Below are 26,019 nucleotides of genomic sequence, written 5' to 3'. Positions count from 1 at the left end.
AGAAAGAAAAAGAGAAAAAAAGAAAGAGGGGAAAAAATACCCCCATTAACCGCAATAACCGAGATCTCTGTACTTCGAGACGTTGTCACAGTAAGGTTTAATTTCCCCTTTTCCCCTCTCACTTGTTCTTACCTTCTTTGGTGACTCACTCACTCGCTTCCTGACTCGAATTTCCACCCCACACCTGGTGTCCCTTGTCCTGATTACGCTCCAATCTCACCTCTTCCCTAGTTAAACCCTGTTTCCTTGGCTCTGTGCTATTCCGTGGCCTATCTTGTCACAGCCTTGTTTTACCAGTGTACTGAACCCTTGCTGCCTTTCCGACCACCGGTATTGCCTGCTGAACTCTTAGACCAGGGGTCGGGAACCTATGGCTCTTATCATGAGTACATATGGCCTGGTGATAAAAGGCTTCTTACGCAAATTCCTCCGCAGCGTTCCAGTTCTAGTTAGCTCAGTGTCGGGTTTGGTCCAGTTTTGTCCGCAGTTTAAAGTCAAAATGTCACATAAACAGACCCTGTTTTGGCTGGACATCGCTAAGAACTCTTATATGCAAGAACAATAAAAAAATGTTTGTTCACTATTGACAAACTTTATGATCGAAATCCACACAACAAACTCTAATTACCCTTACTCTTCTCTCCTGCCTCTTGGACCACGACTGCTGGCTCTGGTGACCTTGATACCGTTACCCCGAATACCTGACTCCTTGTGTACCAAACCCTGTCCCTATAAAGACTTCCATGCTGTACTCGTCTGTGTTTTGGCACTGTGCCTCCTTGTCCTTGACAAATAATGACGGGCCGGATTAAATATCATCCAAGGGGTCGGCTCTGGCCCACAGGTTTTATGTTTGACATGCCAGTTTTACCGGGCTCGCTTACCGTAGGCTCGTAGTAGACGTCCCCCGTCGGCGTGAGAGGCGCCATTTCGGTGACGGAAGGCATTTCGGTTGGCTTGTTGAGCTGCGTTAAAAAAAAAAAAGTAAAAAATATAAAAATAAATGTACCTTCCAAAACAAATGTCACAAAAGTAAGTACACTCTGAAGTGAAAGTTCTTGAAGTGTATGGTCTTGAATGCTCCCAGGCTAAGCCCCCACCTCTTCAATACATACAGAACTCCCGTGCCTATTTTTCTTGGATAGCATTTGGATGTGACGCTGTACACGTTCACTCAGCTTCTTTGGACATCCAACACGAGCCTTATTGCGAGTGCTTACTGATTTTTGAAACGCTGTAGGATCTTGGCCACTGCTCAACTTCAGGGTGTTGGCAATCATCTTATATCGCTGGGCAGCCTTATGTTATGCATCAATTCAAGGTCCCTGGAGAGTTCCCTGCCATGGTGGGCCTTCTTGGGAGTTTCAGTCACCAGCATGACAGAGTGTACTAAAAACTATTCATACCTAAGAGTCATTAAGAGTAACATTTTAGAGGGAAGATGATGAGCAGTGCTTTGTTTGGACATATAAGGGTGTAGTGCCTCACTTTTTTTTTTTAGTTTGGTTATTGGCTGCATTTTGAGTTTTTTTTAAGGGAAAAATAGATTTACTCTGCTATGTAAGCTTTTCAAGACACAAAAATGCATAATTAAGAAGGAAAAAACATACATAGGTCGGACTGCTGTATAAGTCGCATTTTGTGAAAAATGTATTTGATTAAATAAACTTACATGACATCTTGAAAAGGCAATTCAAAAAAAAAAAAAAAAATAGAGAACAATAGGCTGAATAAGTGTACAGCAGGGTTCTTCAACGGGGTGCCTGCGGGCACCAGGGTGACCCCTAAAGGCAATGGAGGTGCCCGCGGACCCTGTTTTGAAAAAAAAAAAAATAATCAAAGTCGTGAGAGGGAAGCTCGGCCTGAACCCGAACATAGTGATTATCATTTTAGGCCCGCCATTTTCTCTTTCTTTCCCTTTTCTTTTTTTCCATTTTTCTTTTTTTGTTTTCTTTTTCCGACTTTTCTTTTTATTCCCGTTTTCGTTTTTTTCTCCTTTTATAATTTTTCTCTTTCATTACTTTTCTTCTTTCTTTGCGTTCTCCTTTCTTTTTTTACATTTTCTTTTTTCTTTTCCTTTCCCCTTATTTCCTTTTTATTATCGTTTTCCTTTTTGATTTTTGTTATAATTTTTCTCTTCAGTTCCTTTTTTTCTTTATTTCCTTTTTTCTATCTTTTTTCCATTTTCATTTATTTGTTTCCCCGCTACTTTTCTTTTTATTCCCCTTTTCCTTTTCGCCCCTTTTTCTTATTTGTTCTCTCCTATTTTTTGTTCCTTTGTCTTTCTTTTGGAAAAGCTGGCTAAAATTTGGAAGAAAAGGGGTACTTTTTGCCCACCTTCAGTCCCTGCAGTTTGCAGTTTTCCTTGCACTACACATGACAGCGACATCTAGTGGGCAAAAATAAAACACTGTCCCTTCAAGAAGAGCGTCACGTTTTTATCAGCGCTGTTTCTGTGGAAAAGCCCGTTTGGCCCAACCTCACCTGGACCCCAGCTTCCAAAGCCCCCAACTCAATTGACTTTGAGACCTCATCTACCACCTGCTCCCAGATACTGTCTGTTGTTTAACACTATTTAGAACAAATACCTGAGTTCATTTACTGCCGGGGTTGGTAATGACTCGTTTAAACAAGCGCTAAACCCCTCGGGTCAATAAACAGACTAATCGATGGACTCACCAGCTCTGTGGAGGCGCTACTCTTGACAGGCGGTGGAGGTTTGTGCTTCGGGGGGCCGCTGAAGGCACATTCAAAGACAAAAGGACAAATCCAGATGCGCTCATTTCAACAAAAACATCCACAGAGAATGGAAACTGGCCAAGACAGCGCTGTCAAACTCATTTGGTAGGAAAAACTAACTCTCAGCGGGGGCCGGTCCAGTAGATTAAAGAGGAAGAGAGAGAGAGAGAGAGGGGGGGGGGGGAGGTCAAAACAGAAAGGGGGTAGGAAAGGGAGAGAAAGAGTAAAATAAAAAACAGGAATGAGAGAAAACGAGAACATAAGTGAGAGAATAACAGAGGGAGAGAGATAAAATGGGAGAAAAAAAGAGAGAAAGAGCAAGGGAAAGAACAAAGATAAAGAGAGTGTGTGAAAGAGAAAGAGCGAAAGAAAAACAGGAATGAGAGAAAATAAGTGAGAGAATAACAAAGGGAGAGAGAGAGAGAGAGAGAGAGAGAGAATGGGAAAAAAGGAGAAAGCAAGAGAAAGTAAAAAGAAAAAGAGACTGTGTGAAAGAGAAAGAGATAGAACAAGATAAAATAAGGAAAGGGAGAGAGACATAGAGAGAAAGAGAAAAAAGTGAGAGAATAAGAGAGATGAAGAGAATGAGATAAAAAGGGAGAAAGGGTAAGAGAAAGAAAGAGAGAGAGAGGAAGAGAGAAAAAGAGATAAAAAGAGAGCACATAAAAGAGACAGAGAAAATGAGAGAAAAAAAGGAGAAAGAGAGGAAGAAAGAGAGAGAGAAAATGAGGTAAAAAGGAGAAAGAGAAAGAATAAAAAATAGAGAGAAAAAAAGAGAAAACTGGAGAGAGAAAGAAAAGTAATAGAAAGAAAAAGAGAGAGAACGAAACAGATAATGAGAAAGAAAGAAAGGTAGTAGGAGAGAATGGAAAGAGAATAAAGAAATAAAAAGACATAGAAAGAGAGAGATAGTGAAAAAAATAATGAGAAACGGAGAAGGGAAAACAAACGAGAAAGGAAGAAAAAGTGAAAGGGTGAATAGAGAAAGAAATAGTTAAGAGTGGAGGGGATAAATAGAAAGAAAGAAGAGGATGAGAAAAAAATAGAAGGACAGAGAGACAGAAAGAGAAAGAGAAAGAAAACAACAAAGAGAGAGCAGGATAGAGAAAAGAGAGAGTGAGAGAGAGAGACAAAGAGAGAAAAAGAGAGAGAAAACAACAGAGGGAGCAGGATAGAGAAACGAGAGTGAGAGAGAAAGAGAGAAAGAGAGAAAGAGAGAGAAAGGGAGAGAGATGAACAAAGAGAAAAAAAGAAAAAAAAGAGAGAAAGAGGAACAGAAAAGGAGAGAAAAAAAGAAAGACAAAAAGAAAAAAAGAACAAAAAAACAACAAAAGAAAAAAAAGCAAAACTTCCAGCTCCTTTGTCCTTGTGAGCTGCACCTGGCTTTAGTGACATCAAGTGGACATATGTCAAAGTGCAGCTCAGATTTCTCTTGCACTTCTCTCAGTGTTGCCTCGGGGGGGCCGGATCCGATCTACCGGCTGGCCTTGATCTGGCCAGCGGGCTGCGTGTTTGTAACCCCGGGGCTAAGAACTTACTCGGCCTCCTGCTGACGGCGTCGCACGAAGAAGACGAGGCCCACCCCGACTCCGATGATGGCGAGGGCCCCGAGTAGGCCCCCGATGACTGCCCCTGTGGATGGCCCCGGGCTCACGCGACGCTCCTCCTCTGAGAAATTGAACAAAAGAAAATCAGTCGATGGACTGCTTCTCCAAGTGCTGCATACAAACATTCCGTCTACAATAAGACAATCTAATCTCTTCATTTCCCCCCACTCAACAACCCGAAGAATCTCATGCACAGACACACACAATGGTCAAAATACCATACGAACAAAAGAAACCAATTTGGGGATTTTACTCTCCATCTGAACTCTTTGGGTTTCCCATTATGGCCTGGTAGAGTAGAATGTCTTTTTGTGGGAAAACATCCCATCTCTTTCTCTTTTAAGGGCAATTTTCACATCTGGTGTAACTTACCTGACTGCTTGATATTTACAACATTCATGTATGAGAGAATTATTTTGGGGGAAAAACTGATGAGGCAGCGAAACTGACATGCCAAGTCTGCTTTTTGGCAGTTTTCACATCTGCGGTAACTTACCGGACTGCCTGGAAAATTTGGTGTTGATATTTAATGCCATTGTGATCCTGAGAGTGCAATGTGAGTTAGCAAAATCAACTCCAGGTGCCACTTGAGCTAGAGCAACTGGAGGTCTATTTTCTCTCTCTCTCTCTCTCTCTCTCTCTCTCTCTCTCTCTCTCTCTCTCTCTCTCTCTCTCTCTCTCTCTCTCTCTTTCTCTCTCTCTCTCTCGCTCTCTCCCTCTCTCTCTCTTTCTCTCCCTCTCTTTCTTTCACTTCTATCTCTATTTCTCAACCTCTATATCTCCTTTTCTAGTTTCTTTTTTGTGCTTTATTTTTTTGAAATTTTCTCTCTTTCTTTTTATCTCTTTATCATGCTCATTATTTCTCTCTCTCTCTTTCTCTCTTCTCAAATTATTTCTCTTTGTCAATCTTCTCTCATTCTTTCACGCTCACTCTCTCTCTCTCTCTCTCTCTCTCTTTCTTTCACTTCTATCTCTATTTCTCAACCTCTATATCTCCCTTTTCTAGTTTCTTTTTTGTGCTTTCTTTTTTTGAAATTTTCTCTCTTTCTTTTTATCTCTTTATCATGCTCATTATTTCTCTCTCTCTCTTTCTCTCTTCTCAAATTATTTCTCTTTCTCAATCTTCTCTCATTCTTTCACGCTCTCTCTCTCTCTCTCTCTCTCTCTCTCTCTCTCTCTCTCTCTCACTCTCCCTCTCTGTCTCAAAAGCTGACTATTTTGGGCATTTCTTTCCACATCCAGGCCAACACTTCTAACTGTCTGCAGGACATTGTGTTGAAATAAAATGTTGATCTGTCCTGGAAGAAGAGAATGTCTTTCTGAATAAACTGCTCAGTCAACAAACCCAAAAGTGGTGAGCTTGTTTTTTTTTCATCTTGAGAGTGACCAACCTGATTGCTAGTGAAAGATTGTGACCCTAGCCAAACTGGTTCTGGCCTGGGAGAGTAGAATGTTTTTCTAATTGTTTAAAAAAAATACAACAAAAACGTGTTTTGGCACTCAGGGACAATGCTCCTGAAAATTGTATTTCTTTGAATGATTTAATAAGAGAGTCTTGAGCCTCTTCTGAAAATATCAAGTGGTTGAAGGCTGCTTCACCCTAGTTAAGTTTTGGTCCTCAACAAATCGCTGACCTCAGGGACCACGTGGGCTGATATCATCATGGTTCGGCGCTTGCACCTCCTCTCCTTCTCCAAGAGATGGCAGCATCACCCCATTTTCCAATCTCCATCTCAATTATCCTGTTCAGGTGCTGCGCATCAACTTGTTCGCCCACCTCTACCAGTAATCATCCAGGCTCCCACCTTATGTTGCTGACTCATTTTGAATGCTGCTCCAGGCAAACGCTAGCGAAGAGGATAAACTTCTCCTTTAATGACTCTCTGCTATAGTTCCCTCCTCGTCACAAAAGCTCCCACTCCTAACATCGTCTTAAATCTCCTTCTTCGCAAGATTTTCGCCAGCCCAAGACCCCGTCTTAACTTTTCTTCTCAAGTTTTCCCTCCGCAGCAAATCCAGGCTCCACTATCTCTTATGAGGAATGTCCTTTTTCTGTTTACTGAAAAAACACCCCCTGTTGTGATTTGATCATGGCTACAATCTCAAGACTCTAAAACCCAAATTGAGCTCAGCCAGTGAAATGTGATCCCTACGTCCCCGGGTTTCGTAAGCAATCGTGCTGCTGAATTTTTTAGCCACTGCAAGTTGGTGATGATCTTTTTGGGAAGACCGGATTTGCAAGAAGGGAGATTCATAAAGAGAAGAGACGAGTGGTTTGTAAATACGTCCCTTTCTCCGAACATCCTTCTTGAAATTTTCCCACCTCGGTTCTGAAAAATGTGCTTAAAAATGTAGAGGGTTTGCCGTCACCGGAACCTTTCAAGGGCACTTGTTTCTTTCCGTTGACACAAAAGTAAAAAAAGGTCTAAGGAAATAGTGAGAAGCATGAAGTTTGCCCTCCCTTTCTTGCCCTGCACCAGCAGGTGGCACTGTGCATCAAGCAAACGCGCATAGATCGTTTGAAACCACAACCGTTGGTAATTCAGAGGGACCCTGAAGGCAACTACGTTTCCAAGCTTTAGCGAGTGTTTTATTTTACAGACAGCCATTGAGGGATGGATGGATGGATGGATGGAGGGAGAGAGAGCGAGTGAGAGAGAGAGAGAGGAAGATAGATGTCTAGATATATGTCTAAATATATGTCTAGACATTTGTCTAGATAGATAGATAGATAGAAAGATATTGTATTGTATTTATTTATTCAGCTAGTATAAACCATAAACATGATATACACAAGAAATCATTTCACACGCGGACACTCAATAATAATAAAATAATAGATTGAAAAGAATAAAAAGAATAGAGTAAAAAAAGATATTGTAGTGTATAAAACAAGGTAATTATTAGAATATTTAAAAAGAAAGGATATGTAAATAACAAGACTAGAGTAGAGTAGGTCAGAGGAACGCCGTTGGCATAATAATACTATACACAATAACCTAAATCAATTCCCGTTGAACATACGGATAGCGGAAGGGTAAAAACTGTCTTTAAGACGTGAAGTCTTGCTCGCAATGGAGCGAAGGTGGCGACCTGACCGCAGGTAATCAAAGTACCTGCGAGCAGGGTGACTGGGATCGTCTATAATTTTTAGTGTCTGTTTTCTAGTTCGATCGATGTAGATACTTTGCAGGGACGGGAGGCCGGTACCTATTATTTCCCCTGCCGTCCTCACTACCGATTCCATCTTTCACAATTCTTTCTGATTGACGCGACCAAACCAAACTGTGATTGACCTAGTTAAAACGGATTCAATAAAATAAAAATTGACTAGAATGGATTGACGGACTCCGAATAATTTGAGTTGACGGAGGAAGTAGAGCCTTTGTCTGGCTGACTTTAGAATATCAGTTGCGTTGACAGTCCATGTGAGGTCAGCTGACAAGTAAGTACCCAGAAACTTGAATGAATGGATAGATAGATAGATAGATAGATGGATAGATGGATGGATGGAGTAGATACCATAAATACAGTAAATGCAGCAGATAGAATAGATAGAGATGGATAGATAGAGATGGATAGATCGATACAGTAGATACAGTAGACACAGTAGATAGATATGTATGGATAAAGATAGAGTAGATAGAGGTAGACAAACGAAATGAAGAAGCTAAGTAATTCCACTTCTCCTCCCATTGGGTCGTCCCGCTACCCTACGGCCTCTTAACCTTCCGAACCCTTTTGATCCCACTCTCATCCTTCAGTCCACTTTCTCTTCTGCTGCCCACAGACACAGTCAGACTCTTCTCAGGTACCTTTCCGCCCTCCGGCACGGTCTCATTGCTCATTTGCTCTCACGGACCCTCGGAGAAAAAACACAAGACCGCAGGTTGGGCCCGGCGTGACTCAATAGCATCCGCAATAGCGCGCCCGCCGCTCCCATTTACAGACAAATCGACTCGCCGACGTCGAAAACACAAACCCGTAAACAAAAGCAAACCGGAACACCTCTGCACTTTTGCACGATACCGTCGCGAAAATCGCCATCCCGCCTCTACGGCTCGGAAAAGGGTTTTTCCAGTTCGAGTGCGGGGAAATGACTGCAATCAGCCGGCAATTACGGCGGATAAAGCGGCAGATTTCCCAGGCTAAAAGCTTCTTTATTCCTTTCGGTCGGACACTTGAAGTGGAGGAAGACAAAGAAGAGGAGGAGGAGGAGGAAAAAAAGCTAAAATCAGACTATCGGAAGCTGATCCCGCCTGTTTATCGGAGCTCGGGCTCGGGACCCCAGGCAAACAGGTCCGTGTTTGCCAAAAGGAGGAGGAAAAGAAAAGAGGCCTCGTTGCAACAATATCTAGTGAAGGAAAATGAGTCGGCATATCAGGGGAAGCTTTTCAGACCCACCATCACCGACAACAAGACAGACACAGTGGATTAATAGATAGGTAGAGTTAGAGTTTCCCAGTCATATTAAATGGATGATTTTCTCATCACATTATTACTTTGAGAATCACTTTACTCATTTGAGTTATTGTAAAGCACTTGTGTTCATATTTGAGTGAAGGATTTACTTACTGAATAGTGTAGTGCCAAACATGCAGCCCGCGGGCCGGATCAGGCCTGCAAGGGTTTTAATCCAGCCCACGAAACGCAGCAGAAAATTGAGTTGGAGTTCTAAATATGTCCACTTGATGACGCTGACTCCAGGTGCCACTTGAGCTGGAGCAACTGGAGGTCTATTTTCTCTCTCTCTCTCTCTTGCTAACTCTGTCTTTCTTTGCCTTTTATCTCTTTATTTCTCAACCTCTCTATCTCCCCTTTCCAGTATCTTTTTTGTGCTTTCTTTTTTTTGCATTTTACCTCTTTCTTTCCATCTCTTTATCACGCTAATTATTTCTCTCTCTCTCTTTATCTCTTCTCTAATTCTTTCTCTCTCTCTAGGTTCTCTCATTCTTTCACACTCTCTCTCTCTCTCTCTCTCTCTCTCACTTTCTCTCTTTGTCTCTATTTATTTATCTCTCTCCCTTTGTCTCTCTCTTTTTCACTTTCCTTCTTTCTTCCTCTTTCTGTCTCTTTCGATTACATCTATTTATTTCTCACTTTTCTCTCTCTTGCTTCTTTACTCCCCTTTTCTCTAAACAGTGCTTTCTTTAATGTGCTCTATTTTTCTATTTTTTTCTCTTTCTCATTTTTTTCCTCTTTTTTCTTCTCTTTATCTTTCTCCGTCTCGCTTGTTCTATCTCTTTTTATCTCCCTTCCTTTATTTTTTCCTTTTGCTTTTCTTTTTCTCGAGTTTTACTTTTTGTGTTATATCTTTTTTTTCTTTTTTTTCTCTTTTTGCCCTTTTTTGTCTCTTTTTCTTTTCTTTTTTCTTTTTCTGACTTTTCTTTTCTTTTTTTATTTTCCTTTTTCTTGCTGTTTCTTTCTGTCCTTTTTCATGTTTCTCTCCTTTTTCTTCTTTTTTGTCCTTCTTTTATTTTCTTTTTCTTTGTTTTTCTTTTCTTATTTCTCTTCTTTTCAAAAGTAATCAGGTGCGCTTTGGTTCACTTTAAGTATCTATACTTTTGTTTTCTACCATTGTGCTTTCAATGGCACGACAGAATACAGCGACATGTATTGGGAACGAAAATACACACTGTCCCTTGAACTTTCATATTAAGGCGGGCCCGCGTGTTGGAGACCCCTGCTATAATGTATGATCTCAGATCAGATACAGTGAGCTGCAAAAAAAACACACCAAAAAAAGAGACAAATTGGACACGCTTACATGATCTCTTTTCCTTTTGTATTGCCGAGGTATCGGATCGGAGACTGTTTCTAACATCGAAACAATATTTTTTTTAATCCGATGCCACCTTCAAAACACACTGGTTTAGAGAGTCAGTTCCCATTTTCCTAATTTTTGACTCCGGAATAATGCTACAATCTGAACAGAATTCCAATGACTGAAAACGATAAGAGAAAAAAAGAAGAAAAATAAATAAAGCACCAAAATACAAGACTACAGGAAAATCAATTCCAAACAAAGAAGAGCACAACAAATCCAAATAAATCGCTTGCACGAAAGCGAAAGAATAAAAAGACGATGTGTAGGCAAAAAAAGAGAAGAAGGAGTCAATAATTAATGGCGGGGTGCCTTGGATTGAAATGTCCTTAAAAAGTTGAAAATACGATATTTTCTCCATTATGTGTTAACAGTGGCCAACTGAGTTGCTTTATTGTCAGCTTTTATTTTAGCAGCGCTAAATATACTCTTGCACTAAACTCTGAAAATATAATAAATATAATAAATATGCATAATATAAACATACTCCTAGCACTAATAAACGTTTCACAGTGCCCTGTTTTGGTGGAGCATGCGACCGTCTTCTCTGGCGGCGATGACGCTTTATAAGTCTGCCCCATACAAACTAATGCCAGCTGCCGTTAATCATGAGAAAAGGAACAATGCAACGGCAAAGCAAAGCCACTTGAGAGCCGTGTCTTTTTTAAGCAGGCTTGTTGAGAAACGCGGCAGCAATTTCTAGCATTTACAAGCACTTCGCCTAGAATTCCAGCACTTTCTAATCCTTAAAACAACATCATTAAAATTCAAGAGTTTTCAAGGATTTCGAGCACCTGTTTGAACCTTTTAAAGTGACAACATATAAAAAAATACAACTTTTTCAAGCAGATATTGGGGTGATTGGACACATCTGTGCCAATTAAAATCAGTTTTTAATTGGGACAGGTGTGTCCAATCACCCCACACCTAAATAGACTCACTCTTCATAAAGACATTTTGGATGGCACCCCGAATCCGGTGATTTTCATTCTTCACCATCACTTTTTTTCCCAATTTCATCCTGATTTGTGAGGTTTGGTTTTTGTTCCTGGTTCTGGCAAATTTATTGTTGTTTTTAAATGAAATGAAATGATCTGCATTTATACAGCGCTTTTCAAGTCAATGACTTCCCAAAGCGCTTTACAATGTGCTCCACATTTCCCAATAGCGGCCTTGCAGCCATGTAAGGCGCTAACCTGCTTATTGGGGGTATTGGGGGTTCAGTGTCTTACCCAAGGACACTTCGACATGTAACACGGACGAGCCGGGATTCGAACTGGGATCCCTTGATCCCAAGACGAGCGCTCTACCTCCTGAGCCACTGCCGCCGTTTGTTATTTGCTTTGTTGATAATTTGATTAATGAATGTCATCTTTTTTTTTTGAGAACGTTGCTTCCTGCATATGGGTCCACCGCAAATTCATAAAATAATCACTTGACCCTGGGTTCTGTCCAAAATGTCCTTATGAAAGGCCAGGCTTATTACAAACGGGTGTGGGGTGATTGGATATAACTGTCCTAATTACAAACTGATTAGGCCCCCTCTGGTGGACAAAGGCCCCCTAACACTTTCTTGGAAACCAATTTTTGAAAGACACGCGTTCTCATTCGTTCGATAGCACACAAAGCATCCGACCTTTGCATTCCAATCTGACTGTTCTGTGTCCTTCCCCTCCTCGTCCGTGCCTCCCCACCCATTTACCAGATTACACTCCCGGGCGCGGGAAAGATGGAGGTCGGCCGTACGCCGAGAAATGGCGTCGCTCTCAAGATGATCCGCGGCAAATGAGTTTATCTGAAAGACACACAGCCCCCAAAGCAACCACCGACAAAATGGGTCAAAGCCTGTAAGGAAGGGGGGAGGCGGAGAAGGAGCAGAGGAAGCGTGGAGGAATAGGAGGAAAGGAGGTGTGTGAAGCTTCGGGTTTTGGACTGTTTTCCTTTTTCTCCTCTCCCTTTCACTTTGCTGCCGTTAAGTGAATGAATACGGGAAAAAACAATTACATTTATCTCTCACTACAGTCCTGCACTCAGGTTAGTTTCCTCCCTCTCCCTTTCGCTTGTCCTTTCCTTATCTGGTTCCTCAGTTCCACCCCAAAACTGGTCACGTGTCCTGATTACCCTCCAATCACATCTCCCCATCTTCACTAATAAAACCATGTGTTTCCTCAACTCCGGGCTAGTTCGTTGCCTATGTTGGCACGTCCTAATCTCTTTGTCACATCCTGGTTTTTCCCAGTGTTCTGACCCATTGCCGCCTTTCCATGAGTACCGCCTGCCAAACCCTTGGACTGTAGCCTTTGCTGAAGTGAGTTTACTGGATCACCAACCCCTTGCCTTGGGGACAACGACTGCTGCCTCTGGGGATCTAGATACGCATGCCCTGATACCAGACTCCCTGAGTACCGGACTGTGTAAGAGAAAGGACTTCCATTACTGCACTAATCTTTGTTTCTGCACCGTGCTTCCGCACCACCACAAGTAGGTCGGATTTTCCTGATCCGCATCAGTTCTAAGCCAGGTGGGCGCAGCCGTGGCAAACTGCTGGGGAACGCTGCTGCATTGATGTGGGGTCCGAACAGCATTCGCCCTGTGAAAGAAAAGAAACCGCTACACCATACTAAAAGCCGCAGTGTTCTGTAGTTCGGAATTTACGGTAAGTAAAAGAAAGGAAAAAAACAGATACACACTGTTAGGAAATAAATATTTAAAATGTATCGTTTACCAAATTGTTCAAATTAGTTATCTGACTCCATCCATCTATCCATCCATTATCTGTACCGCTTATCCTCAGTAGGGTCGCGGGGGTGCTGGAGCCCATCCCAGCCATCTCCGGCCAGTGGGCAGGGGACACCCTGAACTGGTTGCCAGCCAGTCGCGGGGCACACAGGGACAGACAATTCGCTCGCTCATTTAAAGCTAGGGACAATTTGAACCGGCCAATTAACCTGACATGCATGTTTTCCGAATGTGGGAGGAAACCGGAGTGCCCGGAGGAAACCCACGCAAGCACGGTGAGAACCTGCAAACTCCGCACAGGAAGGTTGGTAGCTGGATTTGTACCCATGACCTCAGAACTGTACCGCACATGCGCTAACCACCGCGCCGCCGTGCTGCCCATCTGACTCCATTAACCAAACATAACCTTCATTCACCTAACAGTGCACGCTTGTTTCTTTTTGTGAAAAGACGGACAAGAGACCGGCATTTTCACACGGGGGCAGATTTAATTTCTTAAATAATAAACTAAGTGAATTCCATCGAATTAGCCGAATTAGTCAAATTAGTCTTCGTCCAGCCTCTCTCTCGTTCCCCCTCGATCGATCTTCTGAAGTTCTTCTCTCGACCCACGCCTTTCTCCCAAGCTGGCGTGTCGGCTTCTCCCTTGAGAAAAGAGAAAAGCTCCCTTGTGGGCTCCACCTCGTCTCCTCGATGTCTGGACCCCTGCGTCACGAAGGCCCCTCTTGCGCCGGGAAGCACTGATTATCATATCAGCCCTTGTCCCAGTTCCCGTTATTTCTGTAAACATCATTCTTCACAAGGTTGAAATGACCTTGCCCCACAGCTCAGCCATGAATATATTTTGCATTAAATGTAATTTGTATTTGATCGTACAAAATCCCTTATAGTCAAACGTGTAAAGTCCTTCAACACGGTATGCAAAACCTCATACGTGTGTATTTTCACTTTACTTCCTGTCGGAGTGACACGTCTGCTGAAGGGGCGGCAGCGTATGCTAGCTGCCATCCGCTGCCACGGCGAATATCGCTCATTCATCGAAATGTGTGCGCAAACGCGAAAGCGCCTACACACATGGGAAGGGGCCGCCCTGGCGGCCACCCCCCGTCCTGGCAACGGTATCGGTCAGCCTTAGCGCACACATGCGTTGAGCAACGCGGGGCAGACAACAATCTAAAAATAGCAGAAATCATAATATCGTTAGCTAGCACACCCACACACTGTTAAGCCAGAGGGAAGGAGAAGATGAGCCCAGTGGAGCAGCTCTCTGCAGAGTGTGATAGAGTCAATAGTATCCGGCCATGGGCACTCTCTGTCATTGCAAATGGAAAATGAAAGGGAATCTTTCCATATTGATGCGTACTTCCTGTGTTCTGCTTCAGTAAAATTGCCAGTCAGTCTATGAGTTCAAGTCAGGTCAATTAAATGAAGTCAAGACTATTAGGTTACTAAGTGCTGCTAAGTCACTAGGGTTAATGCAGTATATCTGGTGCTCAGTAAGTCTGGGTTTAGACAACTCAAGTGTAATCACTTCACTGAGTTGATTAGTCAGTCACAGAGTCAGTCAGATGAATGGTGAAGGATTTTATACATTTTACTTTTAAGGATTTTATACGATTAAATACAAGTTACATTTATTGAGTGCAATGAAGATTTTCACCGAGTAGGCTTAAGTTTAATGACGGGTCACACTGATCCGAATGCGGAATGTTTTGTCTAGTTCTGTCAATAACAGGACTCTGATGCAGGACGGCAGGCATTGTTTGGAGAAGTTGTTTTGGTTAATTCCAGACATCTCTTCTCCGAGATGACGGAGGCCACGTGGGGGCTTCCCTGGCACGCTCATGGGAGGAGCCGGCACACCAGCTTGCGGAAAAACATGAGCCGAGAGAAGGAAGTAAGAAGAACGAGAGAGGAGGCTGGACAGAGACTGGAGCGTATTCGATGGAGTTCACTTAGTTAAATTGATTTAAGAAATTAAATCTGCCCCCGTGTGGAAATGCCGGTCTCTTGTCCATCTTTTCCATCAAGAAACGAGCGCGCATTGTTAAGTGATTGTAGGTTGTGTTTGGTTAATGGAGTCAGATAACTAATTCGAACAATTTGGTAAACGGTACATTTTTAATAATTAATACCTAAAAATGGTAAAGTCACTGAAGTCAAGTTGGTCAAATAAAAGTAGTCAGTTGAGTCAGTCTAGACAAGCCAGTCGTACCGCTAAGTCCGTAAGTGTTAAATATCTCATCTCAAAGCCATTAGTTGACTAAAATTTAGTCGAGGTATTTATCTTAGCTCGTCAATAAGACAGTTGAGTCAGTCAGTCAGTCAGTCAAGGATAAGTGAGTCAGGGCAATTTGTTGAATGAGTCAGTCAGCTGCTGAGTCATTTGAGTCAGTCGTTTGAGACTGTTGAGTCAGTCAATCAAGGTAGTCAGTTGGTTGAGTCTGTTGATTTGGTCGGTTGAAACATCAGTGGGTTGGGTCTGTTGAGTCAGTCAGGTGAGGCAGTCAATCCATTGAGTCTGTTGAGTTAGTCATTTGAGGTAGTCAGTTGGTTGAGTCTGTTGAGTCGGTCAGTTGAGACATCAGTGTGTTGGGTCTGTTGAGTCAGTCAGGGCAGTCAGTGGCTTAAGTCTGTTGAGTCGGATATTCAGTTGAGCCTGTTGAATCTGTCGAGTCAGTCAGTTGAGTTGGTCAGTCAGCTGAGTTGAGTTTCTTGGATGGGCTCCAGCACCCCCGCGACCTTACTGAGGATAAGCAGTACAGATAATGGATGGATGGATGGAGTCAGACAACTAATTCGAACAATTTGGTAAACGATACATTTCTAATATTTATTTCATAACAGTGTGTATCTCACACACGGATCTCCGCAGGGGACCGTGCTCTCTCCGTTCCTATTCACTCTGTATACATCGGACTTTAAGTACAACTCTGAGTCCTGCCATGTGCAAAAGTTTGCCGACGACACTGCGATCGTGGGATGTATCAGTAATGGGCAGGAGGAGGAGTACAGGAAATTGATTCAGGACTTTGTCGGATGGAGCGACGCAAACCACCTGCACCTGAACACCACCAAGACCAGGGAGATGGTGGTGGACTTCAGGAGAACCGGCAGTAGCTCAGGGGCGGCAGTAGCTCAGGAGGTAGAGCGATCGTTTTAGGATTAAGGGATCCCAGTTCGAATCCCGGCTTGTCCGTGTTACATGCCGAAGTGTCCTTGGGTAAGACACTGAATCCCCAATACCCCCAATAAGCAGGTTAGCGCCTTACATGGCTGCACAGATCACGGCCGCTATTGGGAAATGTGAAGCACAATGTAAAGCGCTTTGGGAAGTCATTGACTTGAAAAGCGCTATATAAATGCAGATCATCATTTCATTTCATTATAACCAGAACTCACCCGGTTCCTGTAACCATCAAAGGAGAATGTGTCGAATTTGTCCAGACCTACAAATACCTGGGTGTGCAGCTGGACAACAAACTTGACTGGACTGCCAACACAGAAGCTCTATGTAGGAAAGGGCAAAGCCGACTTTACTTCCTCAGAAGGCTGGCCTCCTTCAAAATCTGCAAAAAGCTCCTGAAAATATTCTATGAGACAGTTGTGGCAAGCGCCCTCTTCTATGCGACAGCGTGTTGGGGAGGCAGCGTCAAGAAGAAGGATGCCTCTCGTCTCAATAAACTGGCTAGGAAAGCGAGTTCTGTTGTGGGCAAAGAGCTGGACAGCCTAACAACAGTAGCTGAGGGACGGGCACTGGAAAAGCTGCGGTCAATCATGGACAATCCATCGCATCCACTACACAGCATTAGCTCCAGACAGAAGAGCAGTTTCAGCGACAGACTGCTGTCACTGTCTTGTACTACGGACAGACTGAAGAGATCTTTTCTTCCTCATGCCATGAGGCTCTTTAACTCTACCCGGCAGAGTAAAAGCCCACAGTAAACCACACCACCTACATTGCATATTACCGAATCTTATTGCAATATGTATTCTGTGTAGCACTATTTGGATATTCTATATAACACGCTACAGTGGGCATTTGCACGTCACACTGGGTATTTGTATATTGTATTCTTTTTGCTTTATTGTTGTATTGTTCTCAGCTCAGGGATACTGCTGGAAATGTGAATTTCCTTCCGGGGATGAATAAAGTATCTATCTATCTATCTATCTATCTATCTATCTATCTATCTATCTATCTATCTATCTATCTATCTATCTATCTATCTATCTATCTATCTATCTATCTATCTATCTATCTATCTATCTATCTATCTATCTATCTATCTATCTATCTATCTGTTTTTTCCTTTCTGAGTTGAGGTCAATTGAGTCGGTCGTTTTGTTCTCCCAATCATTGGCTCATTTGTCCGTTCACTTATTGAAGTGCACTCAGTCGAATGAGTCAGTCAGTTGAGCCCGTTTAAAAGGGAGTCAAGGGAGTCAGCTGAGTGGCTTCAGTCAGAAAAATCCCTAAGTCAGTAAGCCAGTTTGATTAAATCCATGAAATATCCCGTTCCTCTTTTACAAACGATTTTGTCGATCTTTGTATCGCAAAGGCAGCATCACACGAGCCCCCCAAAAAGGTAGAGAGAACCCCTTTGAAGTCTGCTTGTCGTAACCTCCCCACGTCAGCCTAAATCAAGCTCGCCATTAGCTGCCATTAGCACAATCCACTTCTCTAACGCTTTGAAGGTGGATGATGGTTGAAGAAACGTTGAGGAGCGTTTGCGGCCCCGAAGGGGTTGGGGGTGGCGGGGGGCTGGTTATCTTCAAACGCAAGGCGACAAGAAGGAGGAGGGAGATGAGAAAGTGGCATCAGGAGACCTGGAGAAAAGGAGGCAGCGAAGAAAGAGAGGAAGAAGGAATCGGAAAAGATAGGAAGGTAAAGCGAGAGATGTGTTCCTCTCACTGAGCCAAAACACGAGGAGCCCCTCGGGAAGTGATACCCTCATGCGGAGGAGACATCTTAAGCCTAAGGAGTCAATAAGGGGCCCGCGGGCCAAATCAGGCCCGCTTATGGTTGTGATCTCTCCCTCTCTCTCTCTATCTCTCTGTTTAACTCTTTTTTTTCCTCTCTCTCTTTGAAATTTATTTTCTATCTCTGTTTCTCTTGTCGTTATTTCTCCCTCCCTCTATTCATTCTTTATATCACTCTCTTTTCCTTTCTATGTCTTTCTTCTCTCTCTTTTTATTTTATCTCTCTTCCTCTCTGTCTCTCTTTTACTCACACTCACTTTTTCTTCCTGTCTCTCTCACTATTTTTGTCACCTTCTCGCCCTTCTCTCTTCGTCTTTCTCTTTTTCTCTATTTCCTTTTTTATATCACTATGTCTCTTTCTCTTTCTATACCTCTTCTCTCTGTATATTCTCTCTTTATTACCTTTTTTATTTTCTCTCTTCATTGTTCTTTGTGTCAATCTCTTCTCTCTCTCTCTTTCACTCTTCCTACATCTGTCTTTCTCTCTTTTCTCTCTTACCCCTCTCATTCTTTCTCTGTCTGTCTTTCTTACATTCTCTCCCTTTCTATCTCTCACTCTTTTCTCTTTCTCTTTCTTTCATTCTCCATCTCTCACTCTTTTATCTTTTTCTGTCTTACTTTCTTTCTTTCTCTTTCTGTGTTTTTCTCTTTCTTTATTTTTTGTCTCTTTCTTTCTCATTATCTTACTTTCTGTTTCTTTCTAACTTTCTTTGTCTTTCACTTTCTCCCTCTTTCTCTGTTTTTCTTTTTCACTGTCTCTCTTTTATCTACAAATCTGGCCTCCGTGAGTTTCCTTTTTCTACCATGTGGACAAATTGGGGGATAAGAGGATTTCTTCTTCCGAATAGTGGGGGTGGGTTGCGTGAATGAAAATGAAAATGAAATGAAAATGCGATGCCAAAAAGAAGCGTCGAATGTAAACGGCACGTTAGAATGTCAGGTTCAAAGCGCAAGGCACGGCGCCCCCTTCCATGCAAATGTTGCGCCTAATTTGCATAATAAAAGACACTTATGTCAGTTGGAGTTAATGTATGCCGATTTATCCTCCTGTCACCTTCCTGGCAGGTTAAACCAAACACATTTCTTAAAGCTATATAGCTGTAGAGCTCAATTTTGAGAATTAGTAGTCACAGAGCAACTTAGCTAGAGGCTTAATATAACTAGCTAATAACTGGCTAGCGGCTACTTGTCTGCCCATTGTAAATAGCTAGCTAGCTTACAAGACAAACTGCAAATTTGGTTAGCTATACAACTCAATTCTGCTAGAGAGTAGATCGTCGCAGGGGGCTATAGCCAGATTTTCATTTAGCCACGTACAAGTTAGCAAGTAGCTACATTTCAAATTCAATCGATCAAAGAAGATCCTCTTACTAGGCCGCCTACTGCAAATGGCCAACAGGCTTACAATATAAACTACATATTTGGCTAGTTAGTTTAATATATAAGGCTATCAGGTCTTCAATATCGTGCCCCCCAGGGACAGCTGAGGTGACTGTGGATCTGTTCTGAAAATAGCTAATCAGTGCTGGGTCTTTGGGGTTTTTACCAAATAATTTTTTTGTGGTTGACTGAATCTATTTAACCCTACTTCCAATAATTAACCTGGTAATAACATTGTAATAACATGATACATTATTTTAAAGCAGTTAATTAAGGAAATAGAATCAATTTGTGTATTGAATAAATATTGGTATTCATTTTTTTGTGATGACAAGAAATACAATAAACTAGATTTACATTTGTCAGAAAGGGAATGAGCAAAAAATGTGCAATTTTTTCAAGCTAACTTACTTCCGACCTCTTTACCTATTTAGCAAGCTAGTTAGCTATGCAGTCTTGTTTTTAGCTTTTTATCAGGCTATTTAGATTGCTTTTTACTCTTTTAGCTAATTATCTAGCTCCTTTTTAGTGTTTTCCCGGTTTATCTTTTGTAGATATCTATCAAGCTACCTTTTTAGCTATTGGCAAACTATTTGGCTAGCTTTTTACATTTTTCTGCATACCATTTAGCTAACATTTGACCTTTTTTGCTAACTATCAAGCAAAATTATCCACTCCTTCCTAGATAGCTATGTAGCTTTGTTTTTAGCTTTTTTAATCGGCTTTTTACTCTTTTATTCATCTATCCAGCTCCCTTTTAATTTTTTTAGCTGTTTATCATGCTAGCTTTTTAGCAAGCAATTGCTATTTTCGAAAATACATTGAAACTAGGAGCCCTTTGCGCTAATTCGTAAGAAGCTCGACGCTTGAAAAAGGTTGGAGACCCCCTGATTCAAAATGTGTGCGTGTTGAAGTTTCAGAAGTGCGAGGGAAAAAAAAAAAAAAAAAGGACTGCTTGCACGTTTTGAGGCTCAGCTGTTCTTTTCCCTTCCCTTCCCGAGCGAGTACGTTCTGCGTACGTGCGCGGGCCGCGCTGTTTGTTTGCTAGCGCTAGGAAGACGTCGAGTGTTCGGCCGCCTCAGGCCAAAGAGCTGTCAGTTTCTATAGCACGTCGTTAAAATTCTCCGCGTGTAAAATGTACGGTGTTCCCTTAAAGACACACTCGTGTATACGTGCGTTGTGTTATGTGAAAGTCAAGGAGAAAGTTGAAGGCGTTGCGAGCAGCCTGTCAAAAGTGTCTTCCACCTGCGCAAAAACAAATAAAATAAGGAGCCAAAGCAAAGACAACAGGGACATTGTTGGAGGCAACGTGGGGGCTTGTGAGATGTTGGACACAGCCTTGGGAATAACCGGAGGTGGGAAGAGTAGCCAAAAAAAGTCAAAGTCCTGTTCCTCCAGAATAGTAGGACTCAAGTAGAAGTAAAAAGCAGTCATCCAAATAAGAGTCAAATCGTACTTGGTGAGAAAAACTACTCAAGTACTGTCCAACTGTCGCAGCATCAAATTCTCATTGTCCATTCAATTAACAATAAATCACAAGTCTGTGTAATTGTAAGTCTGTGTACTCAGACAGTTTTAAAAACAAAAATCTAAATATACAATTGAGGCTACAGCTATATACACAGTGCATACAGTTCAATAAAAATATTGCTAACCTTGCTCACAGGCACCACTGGGTGGCTCTTTGGGGTTATTGTCAAATTTAAATAAAGGAAATGTGACTCATGCTTGAGAATATTGTGGGAGGGGATTCAGGTAACGGGTTCAATGTAGCCTAATGTAGCTGAGTAAGGGTAGTTTTTTTTTTTTTTTTTGCAAATCCACTGAAGTAAAAAGAATAGTGTTTTTAAGAATAATATTCTCGGAATTAAAAAAGTCCTAAAACTTACTCAAGTAAATGTAACAGAGTAAATATAACTTTTTACTACACACCTCTGGGTTTAAATAACATGTTTAATGTAGCCTAATTTAGCAGAGTAAGTTTACAGTTTCTTCTTCTCAAATCTACTCAAGTAAAAGTAAAAAGAATAGTAAAAGAAGAGAAAAATATTCTCAAAATTCTCAAAATTACAAAATGTCCCAAAACGTACACAGGTAAATGTAGCGGAGTAAATGTAAACCGTTACTTACCAACCTCTCGGTTAAAGTAACAGATTTGATGTAACTTAATGTAGCGGAGTAAGAGTATAGTTTCTTCTTCAGAAATCTACTTAAGTAAAATCAAAAAGTATAGTAGTTTCAAAATACCTCCAGAAGTACAAAATGTCCCAAAATATAATCAAGTAAATGTAAATTGTTACTATATTTGTAGGTATATTATAAAGAAAACAAAAAGCAAAAGATCAGCAGTGTTTTAAGATTGAAAGACTGTATGCTCTCTGCTTAGGCGCAAGCAATATAATTCAAATGAGTCCAAATTTGGCTCATTTTTCTGCTTTTTACACATACAGTGCTTTCTTTTTTGTTTTCTGTATTGAACTCAATTATTACCCAGCACCTATAAAACCTTTTCTGTCTTTGTAAATAAGTGTGACGTATTGAAGCTGCGCGTGCATTGTTGAAGTAGAATTCATGTCAGTTTATAGCAGCACATTTACACAAAAATATCGTAGATGATAGCTAGGAACAGCGCGAAATAACACTAAGTATGTACTAGCAGCAAGATAGCCACTTTAGTTGAGTCATCAAAGTCAACAAAAAGGCGTTCTGGTAAAATGTAAACAGTGGCCTTGAAAGTGCTTGAATTTGGCTGTAAAAAAGGCGCACAAACTCCGACAATAACAGAAAAAGTTACTTTCCCTAGTAGCTAGTCACGTTGACTAAAGAGTCATTTCACAACTAACTCAGTTACCTTTTGGAGGAAGTAGTGAGTAACTACATCTGGTTAATTTTTCTAAGTAACGTGCCCGACACTGCCAGAGAGTGTCACGACCTCTTTGCGGTGGAGCAGTTTTCACTGAAAAAGATCCGGCCATTTTTAGGGAAAACCACACGGCAACCTTATTTGTCGAAAGCAACAATCCGTTTCACAGGAGTCGTCGAGTAGGAGGAAATGAAGTGCGGTTTACAATTCCCAGGTACGCAATTTCTAGAGCGCCAAAGAGAAGATGAAGAGGATGATGAGTGGACGGAGTGACAAGAGTGGCGCGAGTAGAGAAAGGCGGCGAGGCCGACGCTGATGAGCGGCGAAGGGAAAAGACAAAAAAAAAGAACAGGAAAGAGCTGATTGGATGAACGGCGACGCAGAGACAAGGCGAAACCCGTCTCGTCGTAATTGCGAGTTTAGCGCAAGGCGCGCTGGCAGGACTCGGCACGCAAAGTGGATAAATGCGGAGGGGCCGGAGCGTATCTTCAAGCCTTGATGGTGGATATATATTTGCATCATGCGGCGTCGTACAAAAAGTGTGTGCCCCCCTCCTATTTCTGTGTTTTTGGAACATTTATCACTCACAAAGGTTTCGCATCATTAAACCAAATGTGATGTCACACAGAGACAACATGAGGAAATACAAAATACACTTTTGAAATGTTGATTCCATTTAAGGTGCCCAAAAAAATCAAAACCGATCTGGCCCTATGTGAAAAAGTCATTGCCACCTTTAGGAGCAATAATAGAAATCTAACGTTTACTATAATTGGTAATGAGTCTTTCACAACCCTGTGGTGGAATTTTGGCCCACTCTTCTTTGCAAAGTTCTTTCAAATCTGCCACATTGAAAGATGTTCTGCCAGTTTTACCACTTAATGGTCCGACGGTTTGACTGTAGATAAAGTCGTTTCTGTACGATGTCACCCGCCACTGAAATATGTAATGCCACATATCATTTCAAAATACACTCATCAGAGAAACATCACAATCAGTCTGAAACAAGATACCCCAAAACTATAAAGCCGGGGTAACTCACCATTATGTCTCCTGGCCGTTTTCAACTTTATTGAATGTCCGCAAAAATCGTTTCGTTACATTAAGGACATTCCATAAAGTCTAACAGCATAAAATATTAATCCCAAAACACAAGATGATGCCCACAGATACACAGAAAGCTGCCATAAACATTTTAAATAACGTGCGCAAGTCAATCTGTGATCCATTTTTCATCTCATCTCATCTCATTAGCTGCACCGCTTATCCTCAGTAGGGTCGCAGGTGTGCTGGAGCCCTTCCCAGCAATCATCGGGCATTGGGCAGGGGACACGCTGAACTGGTTGCCAGCCAATCGCTGGGCACACAGGGAAAGACAACTCGCTCACCCATTCACACCTAGGGATAATTTGGACCGGCCAATCCACATGAAATGCATGTCTTTGAAATGTGGGAGGAAACCGGAGTGCCTGGAGGAAACCCACGCAAGCACGGGGAGAACATACAAACTCCGCACAGGAAGTCTGGTTGCTGGATTTGAACCCAGACAGGAGGTTCTCAAGACCTTAGAACTGTGCCGCACACGCGCTAACCACTGCACCGCCATGCTGCCCTGATCCATTTTTATGCACCATTATTAAATGCATTATTGATTTGACTTCTGCAAAGAAAAGTCAAGCAATTACAATTCTTTCACAATGTCCAAAGTAAAATACAAATTTATGTGTCGAAAACTGTTTGTCTACAAATGGTCGATTTTGGAAACGTCTTAAAACCGTGTCAAATACAATGTTTTAACTTTTCTGATTGTGATTAAATTTGAACAGATACCAGGTAGGGCTTCAAGCTATTGGCTGTAGGGCTCCAGCGAACCACAGCCAGGTCCATTATCCTTAAAACGAGAAGACTGGGAACAGTGCCAAACCTTCCCATAAGTGGTCGACCACGTAAAATGACTCCAAGAGTGTTACGACAGCTCATCCGGGAGGTTACAAAAGAACGGGGAAAAACCTCCAAGGAACTGCAGGCCTCGCTGGCCTCACTTAAGGTCAGTGTTTATGACTCCACTGAAACAAAGACACTAGCCCAAAATGGCATCCAGGTAAAAACCACGATCAAAACACACCAGCAAGTTCACCTCTGAATGGCTCAAAAAACAAAATGAAGGTTCTGGAGTGGCTAAGTAAAAATCAGAATATAAATGCAATTGAGATGCTGTGGCATGACCTTAAACAAGCAGTGCTTGCCAGAAAAACCCCAATATGGCAGATTTGTCACCAGTTTGCAAAGAAGAGTGGGCCAGTATTCCATTTCAACGATGTGAAAGACTCTTGACCAATTATCGTAAGTGTTTGATTACTGTTATTGCTGCCAAAGTTGGTCCAATTCGCTTTTAGGTTCAAGGGGGAAATTATATTTTTACAGCGGGACAGATTGGTTCTGGTTTTCTTTTGCCTTAATAAATGGAATTGAAATGTTAAGAGTGCATTTTGTATTCCGTTGGCTTGTCTCTGTGTGATATTTTAACTGATGTGATGATCTGAAAACTTTGTGAGAGATGAATACACAAAAAACCCACCGAAATCAGGCACAGGGCATATACATTTTGACCGCCCTGTAGCCATCATCATCTGGTGGTATGGCCTTGTTTTAGGACCCTTTAGGCCACCGTGGACATGCCTGATGGTATTCATGCTGTACTTGCACACCTGCCCACACGAAAGTCCGAATTTGCCAGGGGAAGACGAGTCGATGCAATCCGACGGAGCGTTAAGAGACGGGCAGACGGACGTCAGCATGATGAAAATCTCTGAAAATGTTAGTGGACAAAACGCTAACGGCGTGCTGGTCCACCTGCATAAATGAGAATACATCTATTGTGAAATGTTGGCATTGGAAAAAATGTATTTTTCTACAACAAACAAACTATAAACTATGAACTATTTTGTTTTGTTTAAAACATCAAAGGATCAAACTAGAAGGATGTTTAACCCAATTTTGTCACAAACATACTATCTAATCAGATTCTCATGAAGTCAACGGCTGCCCTGGTAGCTCTCAATGGGTATCCAGCCCATAGGCTACCCCGTGTCACTTTGCCATCATTGCGTCGTTTTATGAAAAAAAAAAAAAAATGACGGAAACCTGCTTGCAACGGTCATGGCTTGGTGCCTGCGGTGCAGCTTTTCTTTAAAAGATGTCAGCTTCACAACATTTTCCAATCCCTTTTGCTTTCTTCCTCTCTAGGTGTTTCCAATTTGACAATCAGCCACTTCTGCTATGAATACCTTGGGCTCCCACATCAATTAGCATAACCGTTTTGATTCCTGAAGACTTTCACTCATCAAAACGACAAGCTCCACGTTCCAGTTTCCCCACTCCTAAACCTTCCACTCCAACCACTCTTCTTAAAGGTATTCCCAAATCTCCTTTTCAAGATTCTCTCAACCCCAAGATCCTCTCTCAAGCTTCCCTCTCAAGATCTCCTCCTCTGCTATCCCACACCCCCTTCTCGCCACTAAGGTCTTTTGTTATTGCTGTTTGAATAATTATCCCCCTACTGCGGTTAGACCACATTCCCGCGTTTGGGTCTGTCCCACACCTTGTAACAGAAATATACCGCATTTCCCCTCCCTCTTCCCCCCTCTAGTGGCAGGAGTTCAGTAGAATCCAAGCCAAGCATATACAGCGGTACCTCTTTATACGAGCATCCTCTACACATGAGAATCTCGATATATGATTCTTTTAACCAATATTTTGTTCAATATATGAAGGAAAACCCAGTATACAAGCAGTAACTGGCACATGAATCTGCGCCCTTGGTTCTACCTGAAGTGCACCTGTATTCCAAGGCAAGTTTGTTTTGGTTGTATTTGTTTAATCGC

General features: G+C 42.0%; 1 protein-coding gene across 2 annotated transcripts in view; it reads right to left on the bottom strand.

Annotated features, from left to right (window-relative positions):
* The window catches only part of pvrl2l (PVR cell adhesion molecule related 2 like), a 253,556-nt gene that overhangs the window by 1,594 nt on the left and 225,943 nt on the right, over window positions 1–26,019 (bottom strand). For both annotated transcript variants that reach the window (XM_088329438.1, XM_088329439.1), the window contains exons 7-9: window positions 4,278–4,407; window positions 2,680–2,737; window positions 885–965 (exon numbers count right to left, since the gene is read on the bottom strand). In XM_088329438.1, the coding sequence (XP_088185564.1) occupies window positions 885–965; window positions 2,680–2,737; window positions 4,278–4,407 (269 nt within the window). The remainder of the gene's footprint in view (window positions 1–884; window positions 966–2,679; window positions 2,738–4,277; window positions 4,408–26,019) is intronic.

This window comes from Urocampus carinirostris, chromosome 2, assembly GCF_059441175.1.
Source record: "Urocampus carinirostris isolate Australia breed hairy pipefish chromosome 2, RoL_Ucar_1.0, whole genome shotgun sequence".
NCBI classification, from domain to species: domain Eukaryota; kingdom Metazoa; phylum Chordata; class Actinopteri; order Syngnathiformes; family Syngnathidae; genus Urocampus; species Urocampus carinirostris.
Note: the sequence above shows the minus strand (reverse complement) of the source record. Positions and strands in the feature narration are given on the sequence as shown.